The following is a 22,028-nucleotide window of genomic DNA, read 5'->3' on the forward strand; positions in this document are numbered from 1 at the left end:
TGCATTATGGTCAGAAAAATGGGAAGGCGATTTATTATCTAAATGGGAAGAGACTTTGGGTGCTCCAGAGCAGAGGGCTTGGGATGGTCTCATTTATAAGTCACAGAAAACTAGCATGCAGGTGCAACAGATAGTAAAGAAAGCGAATGGAATGTTATAGCTAAAGGAATAGAATATACAGATAAGGAAGTATTGTTGCAACTATACAAGGCATTGGTGAGGCCGCACCTGGAGTATTGTGCACAGTTTACGCCCCCTTATTTGAGGCAAAATGTACTGCATTGGAGACAGTTCAGAGGAGGTTCACTACATTGATTCCAGAAATGAGGGGTTTGTTGAATGAAGAGAGTTTGAACAGTTTAGGCCAATGCTGTTGGAATTTAGAAGAATGAGGGGAGATCAAATTGAGGTATAGAAGATGATAAAAGGCATGGATAAAGTAGACTTCCTCTTGTGGGGCATTTTAGGATGAGAGGTCGCAATAAGGGGTAGCAAATTTAAAACAGAATTGAGGAGAAACTACTTCTCCCAAAGAGTTGTGAATCTGTGGAATTCGCAACACCAAAGTGCAGTGGATGCTGAGACAATGAGTAAATTTAAACAGGAGTTAGACAGATTTTTAATTGGTAATGGGTTGAAGGGTGATGGGGAGAAGGCAGGTAAATGGGGATGAGGAGCATATCAGCCATTATTGAATGGGCTGATTCTGCTCCTATATCTTATGAACCTATGTCCCTATGCCTGATCTGAGTCACACACTGGAAAGCTTTTGAGCTCTCCATCTGCACATCAGGGATCCGTATCTGTCATGATTTGATTTGTACGGGTTGTAGTTTCAGGTTGACCGTGAGTTTTGCAGTAGATCAAAACCAGTGAGGTCTCCTGGGTCAGATTTTCCAAAACAGATTTATTTGTAACTTCTTGTGATCTCCATTCTACTTTCAAATTTAATCAGGGTTGAAATCGTATTGCTGGAGATTAAGCAACTGGATCCAAAATGTCTTGTACAACTTCAAACGGGTGTCGAGGAATGTTATTGAGATCTGGGAAGACATTCATTTCCTCAATTTGCTGGATTGCCTGGAAGGTGGAATTGTGGCAAGTGGGTGGGGGCGGGGGAGTGACATGCAATAGTGCAGTCAGAGTGTCGGGGTTGACATGTGTGTTCCAGTGTTACAGCACGTTGCTGGACATTAACAAATCCGGTGTGGCAACTATCAGCTTGTACCAGGGCACTGTACAAAGCTACAGTGTACACAATGACCACTGCTGATGCTAATACACACCAACATACCCTTCCCACATATAGACCAGACTAACCCATATTCTCAATTTGGGGAGTATATTTGAAGCGAATTATTCGTTACAAAACACAGCAGCACAATATTGAAAATCACATTCATTTGGTGGGGATTAATACTGCGACTTACACCATGAGAAAAATAATTCTGCATAGGGATCTGCCACAGAAGATCACTTTCAGGGTCACTTAGAATTCCTGTTGTCGATACGGAACACAGTAACTCTTCTCTTATGGGGTTATTAGTTTTGAGTACACAGATGAATGATAAGAGGGATTTTTAGGGTCCATTGCCTGCCCCCAGTTCCTGTTTTTCTCTCTACGCGTTATTATTAAATGACAATTTTGGTCTAATTTTCCAAACCAGACCATCATTCCTAATTTTCTTTCCCCTAACATAACCACTTCCGTTTTATTGGTTTCCTTATACTGTTCAGTGGCAGCAGCTAGAGATGGGCAGCACGGTGGCAATGTGGTCAGCACTGCTGCCTCACAGCGCCAGATTCCATCTCAGCCTTGGGTGACTCTCTGTGTGGGGTTCGTACGTTCTCTCCATGTCTGTGTGGGTTTCCTTTGAAAGCTCCAGTTTCCTCCCACAATCCAAAGATGCGGTGGATTGGCCATGCTAAATTGCCCCTTAGTGTCAGGGAAGATTAACAGGGTAAATACATGGGGTTATGGGAGTGGGGCCTGGGCAGGATTGTTGTCAGTGGATTGGCCTATTGGCCACTTTTTACTACAGGGGTTCTACGATTCTATGAATAATGTGCCCTTCGCCATCCTTTGATGCTAGTTTGAGCAGCGAGCTAGGATCATTGCTTTGCCTCTCCTCAATGATGTGACTGAGGTAAGCAACTGAATGGTGTTGGTGAGGATCAGACTGTGCTGTGTTGTCTGACAGTAATTGAAACAGGGCCATCTGCAGGCAACAGCTGTATGCTGGAAATCTGAATTAGGCTGAGATCAGTGTTTCCCAATTGACAAAAAAATGACTTCGTTTAAATCTTTAAAAAAATCAATTCCAAAGCCTTGGCCAACATATTTTTCATTCAGAGCATATTGCTGGAGTATCAAGCATAATCAGCATAGTGGCTTGAAAAGAATGCATTCAGCAGATCGAGCCCAATCATTCAATGTTCCAATAGAACTTTGAAGAGATGGCTGATCATGGAGTGCTGCTGCTTGTTCACATTAATACTATAAAGATTTATAACTCCCTTTGTCAAATATTGCTCTCAGAACATTCCCAGCGTCTATCCGGAATCATTTTTCTCATGGCGTAAGTCGCAGTATTAATCCCCGCCAAATTAACGTGAGCAGATCAATTTTCAGTGTTGTTTTGCGTCGTTGCGTTTTGTAACAACAAATTCGCTTGTTGTTTATTGGATTTGATCAGGCAGTGTGAAAGATGTGGGAGAAGGATTTCCCCTGGGTGTTTAGCAAACACACTGGGCCACGTTTTGAGGTTGGAAATAACGGTGAGGTTGAAAGCGCTTACCATTATTTCTGTGTGCGTTGGAGCGTTTGGCTTCCACAAATGTGAAGTTAAAAACGGAAATCAGGAAGTGATTGCCTTATTGCATGCTCTTCCAAGAGCTGTACAATAATGGAATCTTGCCCAGAATTTTGGCGAGATTCATAGACTGGAATTCTCCATTGGGCTCGGGCGGGATTTTACGAGCCTCGCCCGACTGTTAAATACATGGAACGGCGCAATACCGCAGTACTTATCTCAGAGATGAGTACCTGTATTTTACAACCTTGAGCAGGAGAGGCTTGTAAAACCCCACCTGAGGCCAATGGAGAATTCCGTTCAGTAAGCCTGATTCTGGGGTAGGCGTGCCTGCAAAATTCCAGCTCAGAGCTAAACATTCCCAGAAAAAGTTAGGGCTTCTCCATTTCAGCCGAAGCAGCCTTGTAATGTTATATTATGTCTTACCTACTGCCAGTAACCTCGCTGGCACTGAAAATTAATTTTTATGGGTGTGGAGTCACATATCTTCAGATTTCAATTATTGGCAGGGTGTTTTTTAAATAAAAATAAAGTAGTTTTTTAAAAAACTTCCTGTAGGTTTACCTCTCTCCCTTAATATAATCTGTCTTGCCCTCTCCGCTGTGTTGAATTTTGCCAGCCCCCCCCCCCGTAGATGGGTTAGGGGATGAATGGACCCTGTAAATGATGGCAGAAGGCAATTTGAGGGGACCCCCACACCGGATCTTCTCAATGGTGAGAATGCCAGCAGTGGGCTGCCCGGCGATTACAGGAGGGCAGCCGGTTAAACCAATTAATTAGCCGAGGAACGGCATCTTTCCAGCCCTGCCAAGATTTTACCAGCGTCGGTAGGGGCACTCGCTCAGTATGGAGACAAACCGCGATGGCCTTTCAGCAGGTTCTTGAGGAATCCTTAAAGGCTGCTCCTTGCCCCAGTGAGTGGGCCACAGTGACAATGGCTACTCCATGCCCCTCAGCTGCTGGCCCCACTGGGGATTTTACCCCTCTGATCGCTGGGGCACAGTCAAAAAATAAAACTTGAAAGAAAAAAGCTGCCATTCAATTGGAGCAGCAGCAGTGAGAGGAGGGCTATTGTCCTTAACTGGATCCAATGATGGCACCTTAACTGACTGCCTCTAATAAAACGCTGCCTTGGGTCCTGTTGTCCATCCATGGGGGCCTGAGACTGGCTTTTGGACCTGGCTGTGGGACAACCTGGGATTTGGTAAGATGCTGGTTTCTGTTTCGCTTTTGGTACGTGATTTTACATCAGTTCACCATTCTAACTGACTCTCCCTGGATCAGACTGTGCTGTTCATTAATGAGTCCTCAGTCTGATGGTTAAGGAAATGTACAGGTGGTCAGCCTTTCCTTGCAGGTTCCTATAGAGGGCATCATGCCAGTTTGACTCTAGCTTAGAGTAAACATCCTTGCCATATCCCACAGAACATTTGTTGTAAGTGTAATGGTTGGAGAGTGCCATTCATTCACAACCCCTGCCCCACCCACACTGGCACAGTGGTTACTACTGCTGCCTCACAGCGCCAGGGACCTTGATTCGATTCCTGGCTTGGGTCACTGTGTGTGTAGAGTTTGCACTGTGTCTGCATGGGTTTCCTCTGGGTGCTCCAGTTCCCTCCCACTGTCCAAAAGACATGTTGGTTAGGTACATTGGCCATGCTAAATTCTCCCTCAGTGTACCCAAACAAGTGCTGGAGTGTGGCAACTAGGGGATTTTCACAGTAACTTCATTGCAGTGTTAATGTAAGCCTACTTGAGGCACTGATAAATAAACTTAAACTTTAAACCCATTCCCAGAGCACAATTCAACCATTGTACATCGATGAGGATGTCTTTCTTTCATTTTCACTATTACAAGTTTCCAACTGCATTTTTTTGAATGAATTTAATTATTTGTCAAAATCTATTCACGATGCAACAAGGAATCCAACCCCCCCCCCCAACAATCTCTCATTTGTAAAGTATTATAGTCTTGTTTATCGAACAAAAATCTAGTCCCATGCCCAATAGCTATTGTTCTTTTTAAAACTTATTTCTTCCCTTCCCTTGTTCAGATCTTCCCAGCCAGTTCTCCAAACTACAGGGAGGCGTGGATATTTGGTGACATCCCTGTAAGGTTTTGACAAATGTGATTTTTGAGACAATCCCACTAGGTGCACAAGCTGGTTCCATCTCACTCTCCACTTTGATCTCCCACAATGGGATGCGCCAGACCTTTGCCTGCCTCCTGTTGCACGGACCTAAGCAGATTGAATGCTGAGAGATATTGTGGACTTTGTCAACCAACTATGTGGACTTTGATGAATAACCCCTGGTCTTCCCGTATTAATTTGCAAGATATATGTTACCTCTGGACGTCAATATGCTGGCTAAGATCTATGCTGAGGGAAATGATGGAGAGAATCATTGTGACCCAACAACTTTCTATTTCAGCTTTTAAGATGAACCATCGTAATTTACTTGAACATCAGTATTGTTCCCCTGGTTTTCCATGCCTGTGCAAGCTGTATAGATTCATTATCCTAGCAGTTCATTGGGAACAGATACAGTTTCATCAAACAGTATTACTTCACATCATTATCCTATTCTTCCATCTGTGATATTAAAATATTTTGGCTCCTCAATCTCCATCTTGAGGTCATGTATGATTGCTGACTAATCTATGATTTTCCTCTCATAGATGATGGGCTGCTATTAACACTCATGCAGTTTATGTTCAGTTCATTTCAACAATTTAGGAACAGGCTTCAAATTAGTCAACTTTTTCTGGATCTATTTCTAGGCGTGCTCACTTTCCTTATTCACATCAGCATCCAGTAACTTGTTCTCCTTCTCTGCTTTTGCCAGTCTCACGTTGCACACTACTTGTGAGTGGATTAAGTCTATACGGGTGTTGCTTAATTGGAACAGCGTTTCCTCCATCTACATAATGCACAATTACTTCAGTACTTTCCAGTTTATTCCCATGTATAATTCTATGTGATTGTAAGAACTCCTTTAGGTCATTTTAATTTTCCTCCAGAAGGTAACTCAATAATTTATCCCAATTTCTGATAACATCCTCATTATCCAATCTAATTTGAGAAATGTTGATTTCAGAATCATCTGGATTTGTTTCTTCATTCTCAATTGTAAGAAATAACACATCCTCCTTCTGCTTTCATTCACTATCAAAATAGCACTTGAGCATATTAACATGACACACTCTGTGAGTTTTCTTTCTATCTGGCATTCTTATCAAACAATTGATAAAAGGGCAGCACGGTGGCACAGTGGTTAGCACTGCTGCTTCACAGCTCCAGGGACCTGGGTTCGATTCCCAGCTTGGGTCACTGTCTGTGTGGAGTTTGCACATTCTCCTCTTGTCTGTGTGGGTTTCCTCCGGGTGCTCCAGTTTCCTCCCACAGTCCAAAGATGTGCAGGTTAGGTTGATTGGCCATGCTAAAAACAAAAATTGCCCCTTAGTTTCCTGAGATGCATAGGTTAGAGGGATTAATGGGTAAATGTGTAGGGGTAAGGCCTGGGTGGGATTGTGGTTGGTGCAGACTTGATGAGTCAAATGGCCTCTTTCTCCACTGTAGGGTTTCTACGATTCTATTTCACCTCAGTCAATTTCCTTTCAATTTGATGAGGCCTGCTAAATCATGCTTTTATTAGTTCACCTACCACTGGTAATAAGATTAATATTTTCTCCCCACTAACATATCTACAAATTTTTGATCTCTTATCCGTTTCCTTTCTCAATGCATGCTGTGCCTTTTCAAATGTTGTCTGGCCAACTCACTAGCCCTACTTAATCTCTCCCTAAACTTTGACACATTGTCCAACAATATAGTCTTAGAACATTGACTCACCAATTTCCCCTTGATTGTGGTCCTCAGATGGAATGAATTTAGTTGATTCATTAGGTGCATCCCTAATTGCAAAAAAAATGGAATTCCTTTATCCCAATCCTCTGGATAATCCTGACCAAACACCTCAACATGGCCTTTAACGCTTGATGCTATTGTTTTAACACTCCCTGGGTGATACACAGTTGATTTAAATTGCTTAACTCCTAGTTATCCATAACTTCCCTGAATAACTTCGACGTAAAATTGGATCCCTGAGTGGATTGGATTTCTGTGGGCAGTCCATATTGGGTAAAAAGATTTATGTAATTCCTTTGCAATCCTTTTCGCTGTAATATTATGTAATGGAATGGCCCCCAGAAATGCATTGACACATCCATTAAGGTCAACAAAAACTGATGCCCACTTTTCTTTTTAGGGAGAAGTACCATGGCATTGATTAGGACCCTCATAATAAGTTCCTCAAATGCTGGAATGAATATTAAGGGTGCTGATTGACTACCGCTTGAGATTTTCCATCTACCTGATACGTATAACAATACAGCAAAATTCAGCTACAGCTTTATGCAATCCAGGCCAATTAAAGGGTTTTTGTCTTTTCACTTGAGTTTTCCTCACCCCCAAATGGCCCCCTAATGAAATCTCATGTGTCACCTGAGTGCCAACTTTGCCATTCTCGCCAGCAGTGAGGGTGGGTCAAACAAGATCAGAGAATCCCACTGCCCCCAACTTGAAAGGATGTAGAAACTACACTTTTGTGATGGCACAGCTCTCAATTCTACTTTATCTAGGGGCAGCACGGTGGCATGCATTGCTGCCTCACAGCGCCAGGGACCTGGATTTGATTCCTGGCTTTGGTCACTGTCTGTGTGGTTTTTGTACGTTCTCTGCGTGGGTTTCCTCCAGGTGCTTCGGTTTCCTCCCACAGATTGAAAGACGAGCTGGTTAGGTGTATTGACCGGAACAGGCACCAGAGTGTGGCGACTAGGGAAATTTCACAGTAACTTCATTGCAGTGTTAATGTAAGCCTTACTTGTGACACTAATAAATAATAAATAAAATTCTAAACTTTGACAACAATAAAAGCAGAAGTAATGGAAATATACACCTCTATCATTCATATCCTTTGTTTTTAAACTGGATGTCTCAATGCAGTTTACCATGAAGTAGTACTTTTGGAGGACAGCGACTGGTCTACTGTAGGGAACATGGCAACCAATTTACGTAAAGCAAGTTCCTTCAAATAGTAATGTGATAATGATGAATTGCTCTATTTTTTATGAATTGGGATAAATATTGGGCCAGACGTCCTTCTTTGAAACAGTGTATTGGGATCTTTTACGTCCACCAGAGAGGTGATTTGGGTGAAGGAACAAAATGGAGCATCTGAAAGTTTGCAGATGATACCAAGTTGGGTGGGAGGGTGAACTGTGACAAGGATGCACAGATCCTTCAGCGTGATCTGGACGGGTTGGATGAGTGGGCAAATCAATAGCAGATGCAGTATAATTTGGATAAATGTGAGATTATTCATTCTGGAAGCAAAACCAAGAAGGCAGATTACTATCTGTGGCTGTAAATTGGGAGAGGGGAGTGTGCAGTGGGACCTGGGTGTCCTTGTGCACCAGTCGCTGAAGGTAAACATGCAGGCACAGCAGGCAGTAAAGAAGGCAAATGGCATGTTGAGGTCCATTGTGCCACATTTGGAATACAGGAGCAGGGATGTGTTGTTGCAATTAGTCAGGACCTTGATGAGGCCACACCTAGAATATTGTGCGCAGTTTTAGTCTCCTTTACTGAGGAAGGATGTTCTTGCTCTCGAGGGAGTGCAGCGAGGGTTTACCATGCTGATTCTGGGGATAGTGGGACTGATGTAGGAGGAGAGATTGATTTGGTTAGGATTGTTTTTGCTGGAGTTCAGACGAATGAGGAGGGATCCCATAGACACTTATAAAATACTAACAGGACTAGACAGGGTGGATGCAGGGAAGATATTCCCGATGACCAGAACCAGGGGTCACAGCCTGAAGATTCGGGCTCGATCATTTAGGATGGAGATGAGGAGACATTTCTTCACCTAAAGAGTGAATTTATCATGACAGGAAGTAGTTGATGCCAAAACGTTGAATGTATTTAAGAGGCAACTGGATACAGAACTTGACGCGAACGGGATCAAAGGTTATTGGGAGAAAGCAGGATTAGGCTATCAGCCATGATCATAATGAATGGCGGTAAAAGATGGAAGGGCCAAATGGCCTCCTCCTACTCCTATCTTTTATGTTTCTATCATCTCTCAATTGCAGCATTGTAGCATCAGCTGAGATTACTTGCTCAATAGGGATTGAATCTTGAATCTTTTGATTCAGAGATGAGTGTGTTATCACTGAGTCATATCTTCCTGCTTAATCAAGGTATATTTTTAATTCAGTAATGAGCTGTATTAAACTGAGTCACTGCTAAGCAGTAATCCCAAAATGGTGTACCATGAACTCCCACTTTTTCAGAGTTGGAAACATGTAGTTCCATTATGTCAAGTATTTCTGTTTTTTTGTTAATGTTAATATCCTCTTACTGTACAAAGAACAAAAGAAGAGTACGGCACAGAAACAGGCCCTTTGTCCTTCCAAACATGCACCGATCATGTCTATCTATCTAAATCAATTGCTTATACCCCTGTATTCCCCGTTTGTTCATATGTCTATCCAGACAAGTCTTAAATGTGGTTAACGTAACAGCCTCAACCACCTCACTTGGCAGTGCATTCCAGGCCCCCACTGTGTAAAAAACTTCCCCCGCACACCTCCACTGTACACTGAGCTCAATGCACAGTATTATCCTGCTCTAGTATAAGGCTCGGTGTGCTTTCCCATAAGCATTTGTGATATAATCACAATCATTCAATTGAAATATAGCCTCGTAAATCACTGTCAGTGGCGTATTACCCTCTTCTCAAATCATTATTGTAAGAGTATTTTCTTCGGGCAGCTTAAAGAATTTGTCGATCAAGCGGCACACAGTTGCTTCAGGACACACATAGGAGTGGAAACAACAGTGTAATTGTCATTATACAAGGTACAGATAAGAACGGGAGGGTGATAATTAAACATACATTCTGTGAATGTTCTTCCTGTGACGGCAGTTCCACTGGCCAGATTCAGGCAAGTCTGAATTATTTGGAAGATTTTAACCTACGCGCCTGGCACAAATTAGGCAGGCAAGACAGTTAAAACAAGCTGCAACAATTAACCTCCTGCTAACCCATAGCACCATTATACCCAAATAGGAGCTGGAACCAGTGCTAACATTATCCACAAGTCCTGTGAATGTTTGTGCACATCACTTTCTCTGGTACAAATAAAGGTGCTGAGAAGTTATCAACACTTGAAGGCATGTGGAAAATGTCAAAACCCATCGATAAAAAAATCTCATGTTAGTATGTAACTTACTGGCTGCACTCATTCCTTCTGCTGTTGACGCACTGTTAATTTCTTAAGAATTTCTTTGGAATTCAGGTTAAGTGACTTGAATACATTGGTGGTTAACCCAACATACATCATCACCCTTATTATTTGCCTCCAGGAAAGACAATGTACCGTGGGAACACATCTGCCAGTGTTTACTTGGTTATCATTTATTGGAACAACAGCCGTGTTTTAACACTAAGCGAAAAGCAAATTACTGTGAATGCTGGAATCTGAAACAAAACCAAAAAAACTCTGGAAAATCTCAGCAGGTCTGACAGCATCTGTGGAGAGAGAATCGAGCCAACGTTTCAACTCTGGATGACCCTTCATCAGAGCTCTATTTTGTAGAAGACCTGAAATGTTAACAATAATGTCACCAGGGGTCAGCTATGAGGGAACAGTGATTTATTGCACAAAATAAAGTAACGCAAAAACCACAAGCCTGTAGTGAACACAAACAGGTCCCAACTGATTGGGATGTTCACGATTCTGAGGGTCATGGACAGGGTGGATAGGGAACAGTTGTTCCCCTTGGTTGAAGCGTCAATTATGAGGGGACCCATGTTAAAAGCGAGAGGTGGGATGTTTAGGGGGGATTTGAGGAAAAACATTTTTACCCAGAGGGTGGTGACGGTCTGGAATGCACTGCCTGGGAGGGTGGTGGAGGCAGGATGTCTCACATCTTTTAAAGAGTATCTGGATGAGTACTTGCAACACCATAACATTCAAGGCTACGGGCCAAGTGCTGGCAAGTAGGCAGGTCAGGGCCTTTCATGCTTCGGTGGAGACTTGATGGGCCGAAGGGCCTCTTCTGCACTGAAGTATTCTATGATTCTGTGCAGGACAATAGACTAATGGACCCACTCAGGGGCTTACTTTGTACAGGACTCGGTATATGAGCTCCATCGGGTAAGGTAATTACTAATCACTAGGGAACATGTTTTCTATGAATCCTACAGGGAGGTCAATCAGTGATTCCCCATGCAAGTCCTCAGGATTATCACATTAACTCGATTTCTCTCTCCACAAATGCCCAGATCTGCTGAGATTTTGCAGCATTTCCTGTTTTTATGTCAGCTTTCCTGCATCTGCAGTATTTTGCTTTTATTATCCACAGTGTTGGTTTCAGGAAGGATAGGCAATTATGTAAATGCTTGTGATATGGTAACAAAACTCCTCCAAGTATGGAAGGTGCAACCGTTAAAGAAACTGAGGGCCAGAATTCTCTGATGTTGCACGTCCTACTATCGCTGCCAGCGAGAATGGAGAATTTGGCACTCAGCCAAAGATTCATTCACTGCGGCGGGACTGGAGAATCCCAGCCGCAAGTGAGGTCAGAGAATTCCAGCCTGATAGCTTGAAAATTATAAAATGCAAAGAGCTGCCCAGTTGTTGAGCGGTGACCCATTTTATTTCAATGAATTGATAAATGGCCAAGATGAGACTGTTTATCCAGTTCCAACAGAACAAATGCCAAATCCATTCTTACTCAGCGCAAGATGCATGGCACTTCAAAACAGAATGGAAAATTGTCCTTTCCTGCCTTCCTTATGGACATTCTGCAGTATTTGCAGGCACATGGAGAGAGGGCAATGGTTATTACATTTCTGATGTTAAACAGTTTGATCCATTAAAATTTAAACATTATTTATTAGTGTCACCATTAGGCTTACATTAAAACTGCAATGAGGTTACTGTGAAAATCCCCTAGTCTCCACACTCCAGTGCCTGTTCCGGTACACCAAGGGAGAATTTAGCACAGCTAATCCACCTAACCAGCACATCTTTCGGACCATGGGAGGAAACCGGAACACCTGGAGAAAACCCACGTAGACACAGGGAGAACGTGCAAGCTCCATGCAGACAGTGACCCAAGCCGGGAATCGAACCTGGGTCACTGGCTCTGCGAGGCAGCCGTACTAACCACTGTGCCACCATGCTGCCCCACATTACAGTACTTGGGGTTATGCTAAATGATATCTATAATAAAACCTTCATCAGTGTAGTTAATGAATGCTGCACATATAGCATCTCGCAGTAAAACACCAGTATCTGACAGGCCAATTTTTCAAGGTAACATTTGTTTCCTAAACTCTAAAGACCAGTTAGTTATGCAACAATTTAACTAACTAATAATGCATGGGTAAAGATTGGGACCATAAAGCATAAGTTAACTGGTTTTCAGTCTATCATCGCACAGAATGATTATATTATGTTATGGTGCAGATGAATTTCAAAGTTTTACCGTAGTTTTTATAATCGATATGATAGATTTGAAATTTAGTGGATATTATATGCTAAAAATCCAAGCCCATTGCTGGAGCTTATTCCATGCCAATGTGCTTCTTGGCAATTATAGTTCTTACAATTTTAGGTGACCAAAACATGGCTGCTATTGTTTAAGTATTAGATTTATTCATTAGCATCACAAGTAAGCTTACATTAACACTGCAATGAAGTTACTGTGAAAATCTCCCAATCGCCACACTCCAGCACCTATTTGGAAACTCTGAGGGAGAATTTAGCATGGCCAATGCACCTAACCAGCATGTCTTTGAGACTGTGGGAGGAAACCGAAGCACCCGGAGGAAACCCAACAGACATGGGGAGAATGTGCAGATTCTGCACAGACAGTTACCCAAATCAGGAATCGAACCCAGGTCCCCGGTGCTGTGACACAGCAGTGTTGACCACTCTGCCACCATGCCACCCCTATCTGCTATCCCAGCTTGTTGGAGTCACAAGGGGCAGGAGGAGTGATGCCAAGCAGTGTGTAACTGAGAGGATAAGCATTGTAAATCCAGCCATGCAACGTTCATTCCTGGAGGCCGAGAGTCTACTGTTTGTTTGATGTGTAAAAGTTAAGGTTAATTTATTAGTCACAAGTGAGGCTTACATTAACACTGCAATTAAGTTACTGTGAAATTTCCCTAGTCACCATACTCCAGCACGTGTTTGGGTCAATACACCTGACCAGCACGTTTTTCAGGATGTAGGAGTAAACTGGTGCATCCAGAGAAAACCCACGCAGACACGGGGAGAATGTGCAAGCTCCGCACAGCCAGGAATCGAACCTGGATCCCTGGTGCTGTGAGGCAGCAGTGCTAACCACTGTGTTACCGTGCCACCCCTATGATCAATGTTGCCCAAGATTGCAATGGTATTGGTAAAGACCAAAAGATCATTGCAGGCCCCAGGCCTCAAACAGGCAGACCGTCCTTTGAAGATCAAAGAAAAATCTAACTCTTATTTGAGGCCCTTACTCAGAGACTCAATTATCCTGAGGCAGGCAGTGTTGCCATTGGCTGCATTCAGGAAAATTAAATCCGCATCAAATCTACCCAACCACTACTGCCCCATGTATTCATCAGCACTCCCCCTCTTACCCCCCCAGCTCAGCGCTGTTACCTCCACATTTGATCACCGCGAGATTTTTCCCATCCAATCATTCCCTCTGCCTTGCCATCCAAAAAAAAACTCTTTGGAAAATAATACAAGCTGCTTTGTGGGATTCTGCCCTTTTTTGGTGATCTGTGCCCCTGTTGGTCTGTGTCAATTCATCTTGAATTATAACACATGCAGAATCATAGAAGAAGCCATTCAGCCCATCGATTCTGCATTGACTCTCTAACAGTCAGACCTCAGACCTCTCCACCGCCCAATTTTGTTGCAAACTGCCTGCCTCTTAACCATTACATTCCCACCCAATCGCCATCGCTAACTCCATTCCTGGTCACCTCTACCCTATCACCTGCTAGTCAGGCCTACACCCCCCCCACCCCCCCACCCTCCATCCACTCCCCCAACTGGTTGCCCCCTTCCCAGTTGTTCCCCTTCTTCCATTGTCTGAGAATCACCGTGGCAACGCAGCCTAAACCACGCTTCACTTGCAGGCTGATCTTGCGGAGGGTTGGATTATTTGTGCTTTTAGGTGAGCATCTAAAGTGACGCTTCTCACGGTTGAATAACCATTGTCTAGTCCCACACACTGAAAAGTGGTCACTTGGTGAGGTGCTGGGTGAACACCCAGTACAGGTCAGGCCGGGGTAAGGAAAGGAATGAATGGGGGGCTGGAGTCCGGTCAAGAGTACGTCAGCTCAGATCTCTCACACCATGCGGACAAATCCCAGCTTAAAACTGGTTGCGGTTCAGATTTTAGCACAGATATCAAAGCAATGAGTCCCGTCGAAAGGTAGCCTGACACTGGTGTGACCGGTTTTACTTGCCCATGCTTATTTATAAATCAAAATAGCAAACGGGTGAAAAAAAAACAACTGCTAAACATTTCCTTTGATCGGCAGGTTGAGATTGAACAACTTGACCCACGAGGGCGGACTTCATTGCACCTTGCTGTTACGCTCGGCTACCTGGAGTGCACGAGAGTTTTACTGAAGCATGGCGCTGATGTTAGTAAAGAAAATCATAATGGATGGACAGGTACTGTAATGTCTCATTCACAATTGGGAGAGTTAAATTCTCTAGAAAAGTACTGTTGAACTATCATGTTCTAATTTTAGGCTTTTGTCGAAATATTTCGCTCTCCGGCCTCCATGATTGGACCCGAGATTTTTCCTAATCTCCACTTTTGAAATTGTGTGATTCATACTTAACCTATTGTTGTATCTGTGGACTAACTGTAACGTCGAGCAATTATTAACCAGGAGGTGATGGCCTAGTGGTATTATTGCCCGAAACAAATCCAGAAACTTAGCTAATGTTCTGGAGGATGGGGTTCGAATCCCACCATGGTAGAATTTGAACTCAGTTTTTAAAAATCTGGAATTAAGAATCTACTGATGACTATGAAACCATTGCCGATTGTTGGAAAAATCCATCTAGTTCACCAATGTTCTTTAGGGAAGGAAATCTGCCTTCCTTACCTGGTCTGGCTGACACCTGACTCCAGAGGCACAGCAATGTGGTTGAGCTCAACTGTCCTTGGGCAATTACGAATGGGCAATAAATGCTGTAAGGAGTCTCACAACACCAGGTTAAAGTCCAACAAGTTTATTTTATAGTAAACCCACAAGCTTTCACCGGCACCTCCACATAAGAAATGCTGGCCAGCCAGTGACGCTCATGTCCCATGAATGAATGAATATCCCACTTCCTTCAACAACAGAAGAGCATTGAGCCAGTGTTTGTACAATTTGTTACCATTGTGTTCTCTATAGGATGATAGCAGTTTGATCATTTTGGAGCGGGGGCTGAATTTTTTGGCCTCGTCACAGAGGAGGTGGGGTTGGAAAATGCGGCGAGCCATCCAAAAGTCCACTGACTTTAGTGGGAGCGGAAAATCCCACTGATGGAAAATTTCACCCTGTATCTTTAAGTTTCAGGTCAATGAAAAAGATTATGTCAGGCAGACAGAAAACCTGGGTGGTTTCATTTTAAAGGTCTGGAAGCTCAGATTGAGAGGGAGATGCTAGATATTTACACTGGGGGGTCAGTGGCAGCTGCTTCTATGTCTACAGTGAGAAGACCCAAGTTTCTTAAGACCCAGAAAAGAGTTGTTGATATCAAGTTGCTGGAACCTGTCTGGTTGGTTTCTAAGGTAAAAAGTGGATGTGATTAGAGTTAACTGCATCCAGCCTTTCTATTTGGATATAAAACTAATAGGTTTCTTGCTGCCTTGAAGAAGGGAATAGAGGAAGCCATTTTGAGATCAGGTTACTGGCTTCCCTATAAACCCAGAAAAATCACAGGCTAACAGCAGTTACATTACTCTGGTCTTTTCTGGCCTGAGAGAAAGAGTGCAAAGAAAAGATAGAGGCTGGAATTCACGCCAGTGGGGTTCTCTGGTCCTGCCGGCAGCACACCCTGTCCATGGATTTCCTGCTGTATGTGGTGGCTTCATACAGAAAAGATCATTGACAGTGGCGGGACCAGAGAATCTACTCCACCAGCAAAAAGCATGCCACATTCCACTGCCGAGAACCACACGGCTGGGAGGCCAGAGAATCCCACCCAGAATTCAACCAGACCTGTATCTTAAACAGAGAAAATGTTGACTCTGTTTTTCATCATGCAAGATATGGCTAGGGGTTTACACTCAGTTTAGAAACCAAGTTGGTGCAAAGACTGGAGGCTTCGCCTAGCTGCAGCTAGAGGAAGAATCCCCAGGAAAACAATGTGGAAGATAATCCTTGGAAAGGAAGTAAATCCTTGGGAACTGAAAAAAAAAGTTGTAGGAAAATTGAATATCTACCTAAGAGACCAGGAATGTAACAAAATTGAAAGAATCACATTCTGTTTGGTAATTTCAAATGGAAGTTGCCTACAAAGTAAAAATAACGTCTGGAATTCTCCAAACTCACCCACAGCTGGGATTCTCCAGTCCCGCTGCTGTGAGTGGAACTTTGGCTGAGCACCAAATTCTCCATTCTCGCTGGCAGCCATGAACACGATCAGAGAATCCCAGCCAGTGTTTGGTGAATAACGTTCTTTTAGCGTTTGCCTCAGTAAAATATGAAACTTTGTTGGGTGACCAGGGCAGCATTGTGGCACAGTGGTTAGCACTGCTGCCTCACAGTGCCAGGGGCCCAGGTTCGATTCCCAATTTGGGTCACTGTCTGTGTGGACATTCTCTCCGTGCCTACGTGGGTTTCCCCTGGGTGCTCCGGTTTCCTCCCACACTCCAAAGATGTGAAGGTTAGGTAGATTGGCCATGCTAAATTGCCCCTTAGTGTGAGGGGGACTAGCTAGAGTAAATGCATGGGGTTATGGGGATAGGGCCTGGGTGGGGTTGTGGTCAGTGCAGACTCAATGGGCTGAATGGCCTCCTTCTGCACTGTAGGGATTCTATGGATTTTATGACCTTCTTCCAATTAATAACTGGAAGTTCACATTTCTCTATGAAACATATCGGCGTTCACTGATATAATAGCAAAATCAAGACAACTAAAATAATAATGCGCAATTCAGGAGGAAACAGAGAAAATATAATCAAACAGCACAATGTACAGGCAGAAAAAGTGAGGAAAGTGGTTTTATTAGCATTTTTCAACAAAACTTTTTGGAAAATAACACAGGCTGCTTTGTGAGATTCTGCCCTTTGTTGATGATCTGTGCCCCCTTTGTTCTGTGTCAGTTGATCTTGAATTATAATACATGCAGAATCATAGAATCTATACAGTGTAGAAAAAGCCATTCAGCCCATCAAGTCTGTATTGATTCCCTGACAGTGTATTACCTAACCCCTTTCCCCCGCCCTATCTCGGTCATCCCATGCATTTACCCTAGATAATCCCATCGAATTTACACATCTTAGGACACCAAGGAGTAAGTTAGCATGGCCAATCCACCCGACCTGTACATCTTTGGACTGTGGGAGGAAAGTGGAGCACCTGGAGGAAACCCACGCAGACACAGGGGGAACACGTGAACCCGTACACAGACAGTGACCTGAGGCCGGGATCGAACCTGGGTCCCTGGAGCTGTGAGGCAGTGGTGCGAACCACTGTGCCACCGTACAACCCCTGTACCCTCAGGTCTTGTACCCCAGTCTCAGAATGGGGAAGGACTGCAACAGCTTCCTGTTCTTACCCAGTTATTTCCCTTTACAGGCATCTTCCTAGTCAAATTAGATGAGATTCACATTCAAGTAAGAAAAATGATCCTTTCAAGAACCCTAATAAATCCATACTGATAACTCAAGAGATTTTAATAGATCCAAACAGCAGAATGGATTGGTGCTGAGTGGCACAATACCATCAAAACCATCCATCTCCACGCAGAAATCTTTTGCTTAATATTCAAATCTCTAGACAAAGTGAATAAACCATTCATTTATTTAACTGACAGGAAATCAGGTGTTATTGAGGTTCCCGTCAAGTGGAACTATTTAGCAATTTAAAACACCAAATTCATCTGATCAAGGGAACAAAGGCTCTTGAATAATAAGCTCTGCTGGGCCTTTGGTTAAAATGACTGCAGGCAAATCAATATATTGGTGACATATGGGGTTGAAAATTTCTTTTACCGTGTGGCCCTAAAATTGAAATTGGACAGTGTGGCGACCATAATCTCACCCCCAAAATTGACCACTAATACATTGCTGTTGGGTGTTTCTAAGCCGTCCTGGAAATCTTTGTCATTTTGTCGTTATTTTCCCTTGGTCTTTTGGTCACATCATAATCCCTTACTGCCCATGGGAGATGGACACTTTGGCCGGAATTCTCTGGCCATTCACACCCCGCCGTCATTGTCAGGGAGAATGGTTAGGAGTGCGATGGAAGACTCTCCCCTTGCTGGAATGAATGTAGCTTCAGCGACATTCTAGACGCTTGACACAATCCAGGACAAAGCAGCCCACTTGATTGCCATCCCTTCTACAAACATTCACTCCCTCCATCACTGACGCACGGTGGCAGCTGTGTGTACCATCGACAAGATGCCCTACAGAGTCTCACCAGGGTTCCTTAGACAGCAACTTCCAAACCCATGACCACTACCACCTAGAAGTACAAGAGCAGCAGATACATGGGAACACCACCACTTGCAGATTGCCCTCCAAGCCGCTACCCAAGACCGCAAGAAACTACAAAGGGTCATGAACAAAGCCCAGTCCATCACTCAAACCAGTCTTGAACCCAATAAAATTGTCTACGCCTCCACTGCCATGACAAAGTAGTCAGCATAATCAAGATCCCCACACACCCCGGACATTCTCCCTTCTGCCTTCTTCCTTTTGGAAAAAGATACAAAAGTCTGAGGACATGTACCATCCGACAAGAACAGCTTCTCCCCTGCTGCTGTCAGACTTTTGCATGGACCTACCTTACATTAAGTTGATCTTTCTCTGCACGCTAGCTATGACTGTAACTCTACATTCTGCATTCTCTCCTTTCCTTCTCAATGAACGGTATGCTTTGTCTGTGTAGTGCGCAAGAAACAATACTTTTGACTGTATCCCAATACATGTGACAATAACAAATCGAATCAAATCAAAATATATGTCAGCGTTCCTGCACTGTCACTGGGTCAAAATCCTGGAACTCCCTCCCTAACAGCACTGTGTGTGTACTGACATGATATGGACTGCAGCGGTTCATGAGGGAGATCAGCACCACCTTTGTGAGAGAAATTAGGTATGGTCAATGAATGCTGGTCTAACCACTGAAGCCCAGATCCCTTGAATGAATAAAAACAAATGAAAGATGAGGGGTTGAAATGAATTGGCAAGTTCAGTTAAGGAATGGGTCAATAGAAATGCCTACTTGTGACACTAATAAATAAACTTAAACAATGATGAGGCGAATTAAAATCAAGGATGCTCAAGAGGCCAGAATTAGAGGAGTGTGGATATCTCAGAAGGTTGTGTGACTGGAGGAGATTGCAGAGACAGGGAGGGCCAACCAAGCTCACGGAGGAAGTTGAAGACAAGGATGAGATCGTACAAATTGAGGGGTCGCTTAACTTGGAGCCAAACTCATCAGGCTGAGCAGGTGTGAGTTTGGACATAGGCAGTAGAGTAGAGCTCAGATCTAGGGAGGGTAGGATGTGGGAAACCAGCCAGGAGGGGGTTGGGAAAATTGTGTACGGATGTGACAAAGGCATGGATGAGGATTTCAGCAGCAAAAAAACAAGTGGCTGGGGCAATCAGTCTCAGTGATGGCAACTGGAAACTCTGCTTGGGAACAAATAATGACACCAGTGTTGTGAACGGTCTAGTTCAGCCTCAAATGGTTGCTAGGGAGAGAGGGATAGAATCAGTGGAACATGAGTGAAGTATGTGTGGGGGGCACAGCTCGAACCACTTGTTCAGCTACCAGGAAAGAACAAGGAAGTTGGACTAATTAGGTAATTATTTAAAGAGTGTCCAATTCCAATTCTCTTCCTACACCTAGTGGTGCACTAAGGTGAACTTTCAACTGTTTCCAGTGCTAATAATTCCCAGGACAGCTCACTAATCTGTCATTAGGGGCTGATAGCTTGAGAGGCACCACTTCACAACAAGCAGAGTCGACCAGGAGTCTGGCCCACTCTTACTGCCAGCCATTGGCGTATTTGGAAGGATTTGCAGGTTGACACACTCAGCCAATTTGATCATGTTATGAACGCACCTTCCTTGTCCATCCAGTCCTGGGGTGGGACTCGAACCCGGAGCTTCTGGCTCAGTGGCAGGATCATTACCCACTGCACCACTATTTCAAGAGTGAACATAGGTACAACGTGTGCTGTATCATTCCACAAATCTACATCCCGAAAAAAATGAACTCTAAAGCTTGCTCACAGTACAGTTAAAGATCTGTCTTAATTTGTATTTACCAATGAAGCATAATGCAACCAGACAAAGACCATTTCACATTGCCTGAGGCTGCCAAGATTTGACTTTCCTTGTGTCCTGTCTCTTGGATGAACTTTGAGCAACAAAAGTTATTCGAAAGTGCTGGGATTTCATCCAGTTGGGTTCACAACAAATTTTTCACACATCTGCATCTTGTACCTACAATCAAGTGCAAACAGACACATATTCGAAAGGATCCTAGGTGCAATCTGTTGAATCTTATCCCCCCAATACACGGTAAGACTGGTGCAACCAAATTCAAGCCTCAGACACAGTTGGCAGTGGTGGTGGGGAGGGGAGCAGTGGGTGGAGTGGTGTTTATGAAATTACAATTTGGAGATGTCACAGAATTTACCGCATGGAAATCATTAAATCATAGAATCCAGAAGAGGCCATTTGGCCCTTCGTGTCTGTGCTGACACGCTGACAGAATATCTTACTCAGGCCCTTTCCGCTCCCGCTCTATCCCCATAATCCCACAAATTTCCCATGGCTAATCCATGTATTCTCCGCATCCTGGGACACTAAGGTGCAATTTTAGCATGGCCAATCAACCTAATCTGCACATCTTTGGACTGTGGGAGGAAACTGGAGCACCCAGAGGAAACCCACACAGACATGTGGAGAATGTGCAAACTTCACACAGTCACCCAAGGCCAGAATTGAACCCAGTTTCCTGGAGCTGTGAAGCAGCAGTGCTAACAACTGTGCCACCAGTTTGCAGGACTGCAGGAAAGGTGTAAAGGAAGAAGCCACTCAGCCAACCTTAAATAATCTCTCCATATAAGTCTGAGCCCCCATCATGTTATTTACCCTTCACCTCTACCCTGAAGTCCATGGCTACCCTGAAGTAGCAGGGCCAATGCACCTAAGCCGCACATCCAAAGTTGTGTGGGTTTGGTGCATTGGCCATGCTAAATTGCCCCTTACTGTCCCGGGATGCATAGGTTACAGGAATTAGTGGGGTAAATATGTGGGATTATGGGGATAGGGCTTGGATGAGATTGTTGTCAGTGCAGATTCGATGGGCTGAGTGGCCTCCATCTGCACTGTAGGGTTTCTATGGTTCTATGGTCTCTATGTCTGAAGATGAGGACCTGATCCTGGACATACACTTGGCTTTTGGCAGTTCCAACCTTTGATCTGCTGTTATGGCAGTTCCGTGAATTTGTTGAAACGTGCTTTGCTGTCTTACTTGCCTCTATCTGGTATTCTTTAGTCATTTCCTTTTGCTCGTTTTTACCAAGTTCTTACTAAGGTCACTTCCTTTGCTAGCTGCCCTACTTCATAAACATTGTTATAAATCAATAACAGCTCAGTGCAATAATCTTACTGTAGCCAAAACAGGAACAGAATTTCATTCACAGTTCAATGTGTTCGGTAATTTAATGTAAATTGAGAATTTAGTTTTGTCAAATAAATTGCACCATTTTGAGCACCTGTAGGAACATAATGAGGTTTATTCGGCAGTGTAAATTTTCTAAATTACAGTCCAGGTAATTGGTTCATTAGAGAGAATTAGCTGTGAATTTCTAACAAGCAAAGCTAAGTTTTTGAGAGTATTGGAGATTATCATAGAATCTCTACAGTACAGAAGGAGGCTATTCAGCCC

General features: G+C 43.7%; 1 protein-coding gene across 4 annotated transcripts in view; it reads left to right on the forward strand.

Moving 5' to 3' along the window:
• ankrd13b (ankyrin repeat domain 13B) overlaps nt 1–22,028 on the forward strand; it is a 353,491-nt gene that overhangs the window by 232,869 nt on the left and 98,594 nt on the right. For all 4 annotated transcript variants that reach the window (XM_080210421.1, XM_080210424.1, XM_080210423.1 and 1 more), the window contains exon 2: nt 14,430–14,565. In XM_080210421.1, the coding sequence (XP_080066547.1) occupies nt 14,430–14,565 (136 nt within the window). The remainder of the gene's footprint in view (nt 1–14,429; nt 14,566–22,028) is intronic.

This window comes from Carcharhinus amblyrhynchos, chromosome 23 (genome assembly GCF_965287045.1).
Source record: "Carcharhinus amblyrhynchos chromosome 23, sCarAmb.v2.hapA, whole genome shotgun sequence".
NCBI lineage: Eukaryota > Metazoa > Chordata > Chondrichthyes > Carcharhiniformes > Carcharhinidae > Carcharhinus > Carcharhinus amblyrhynchos.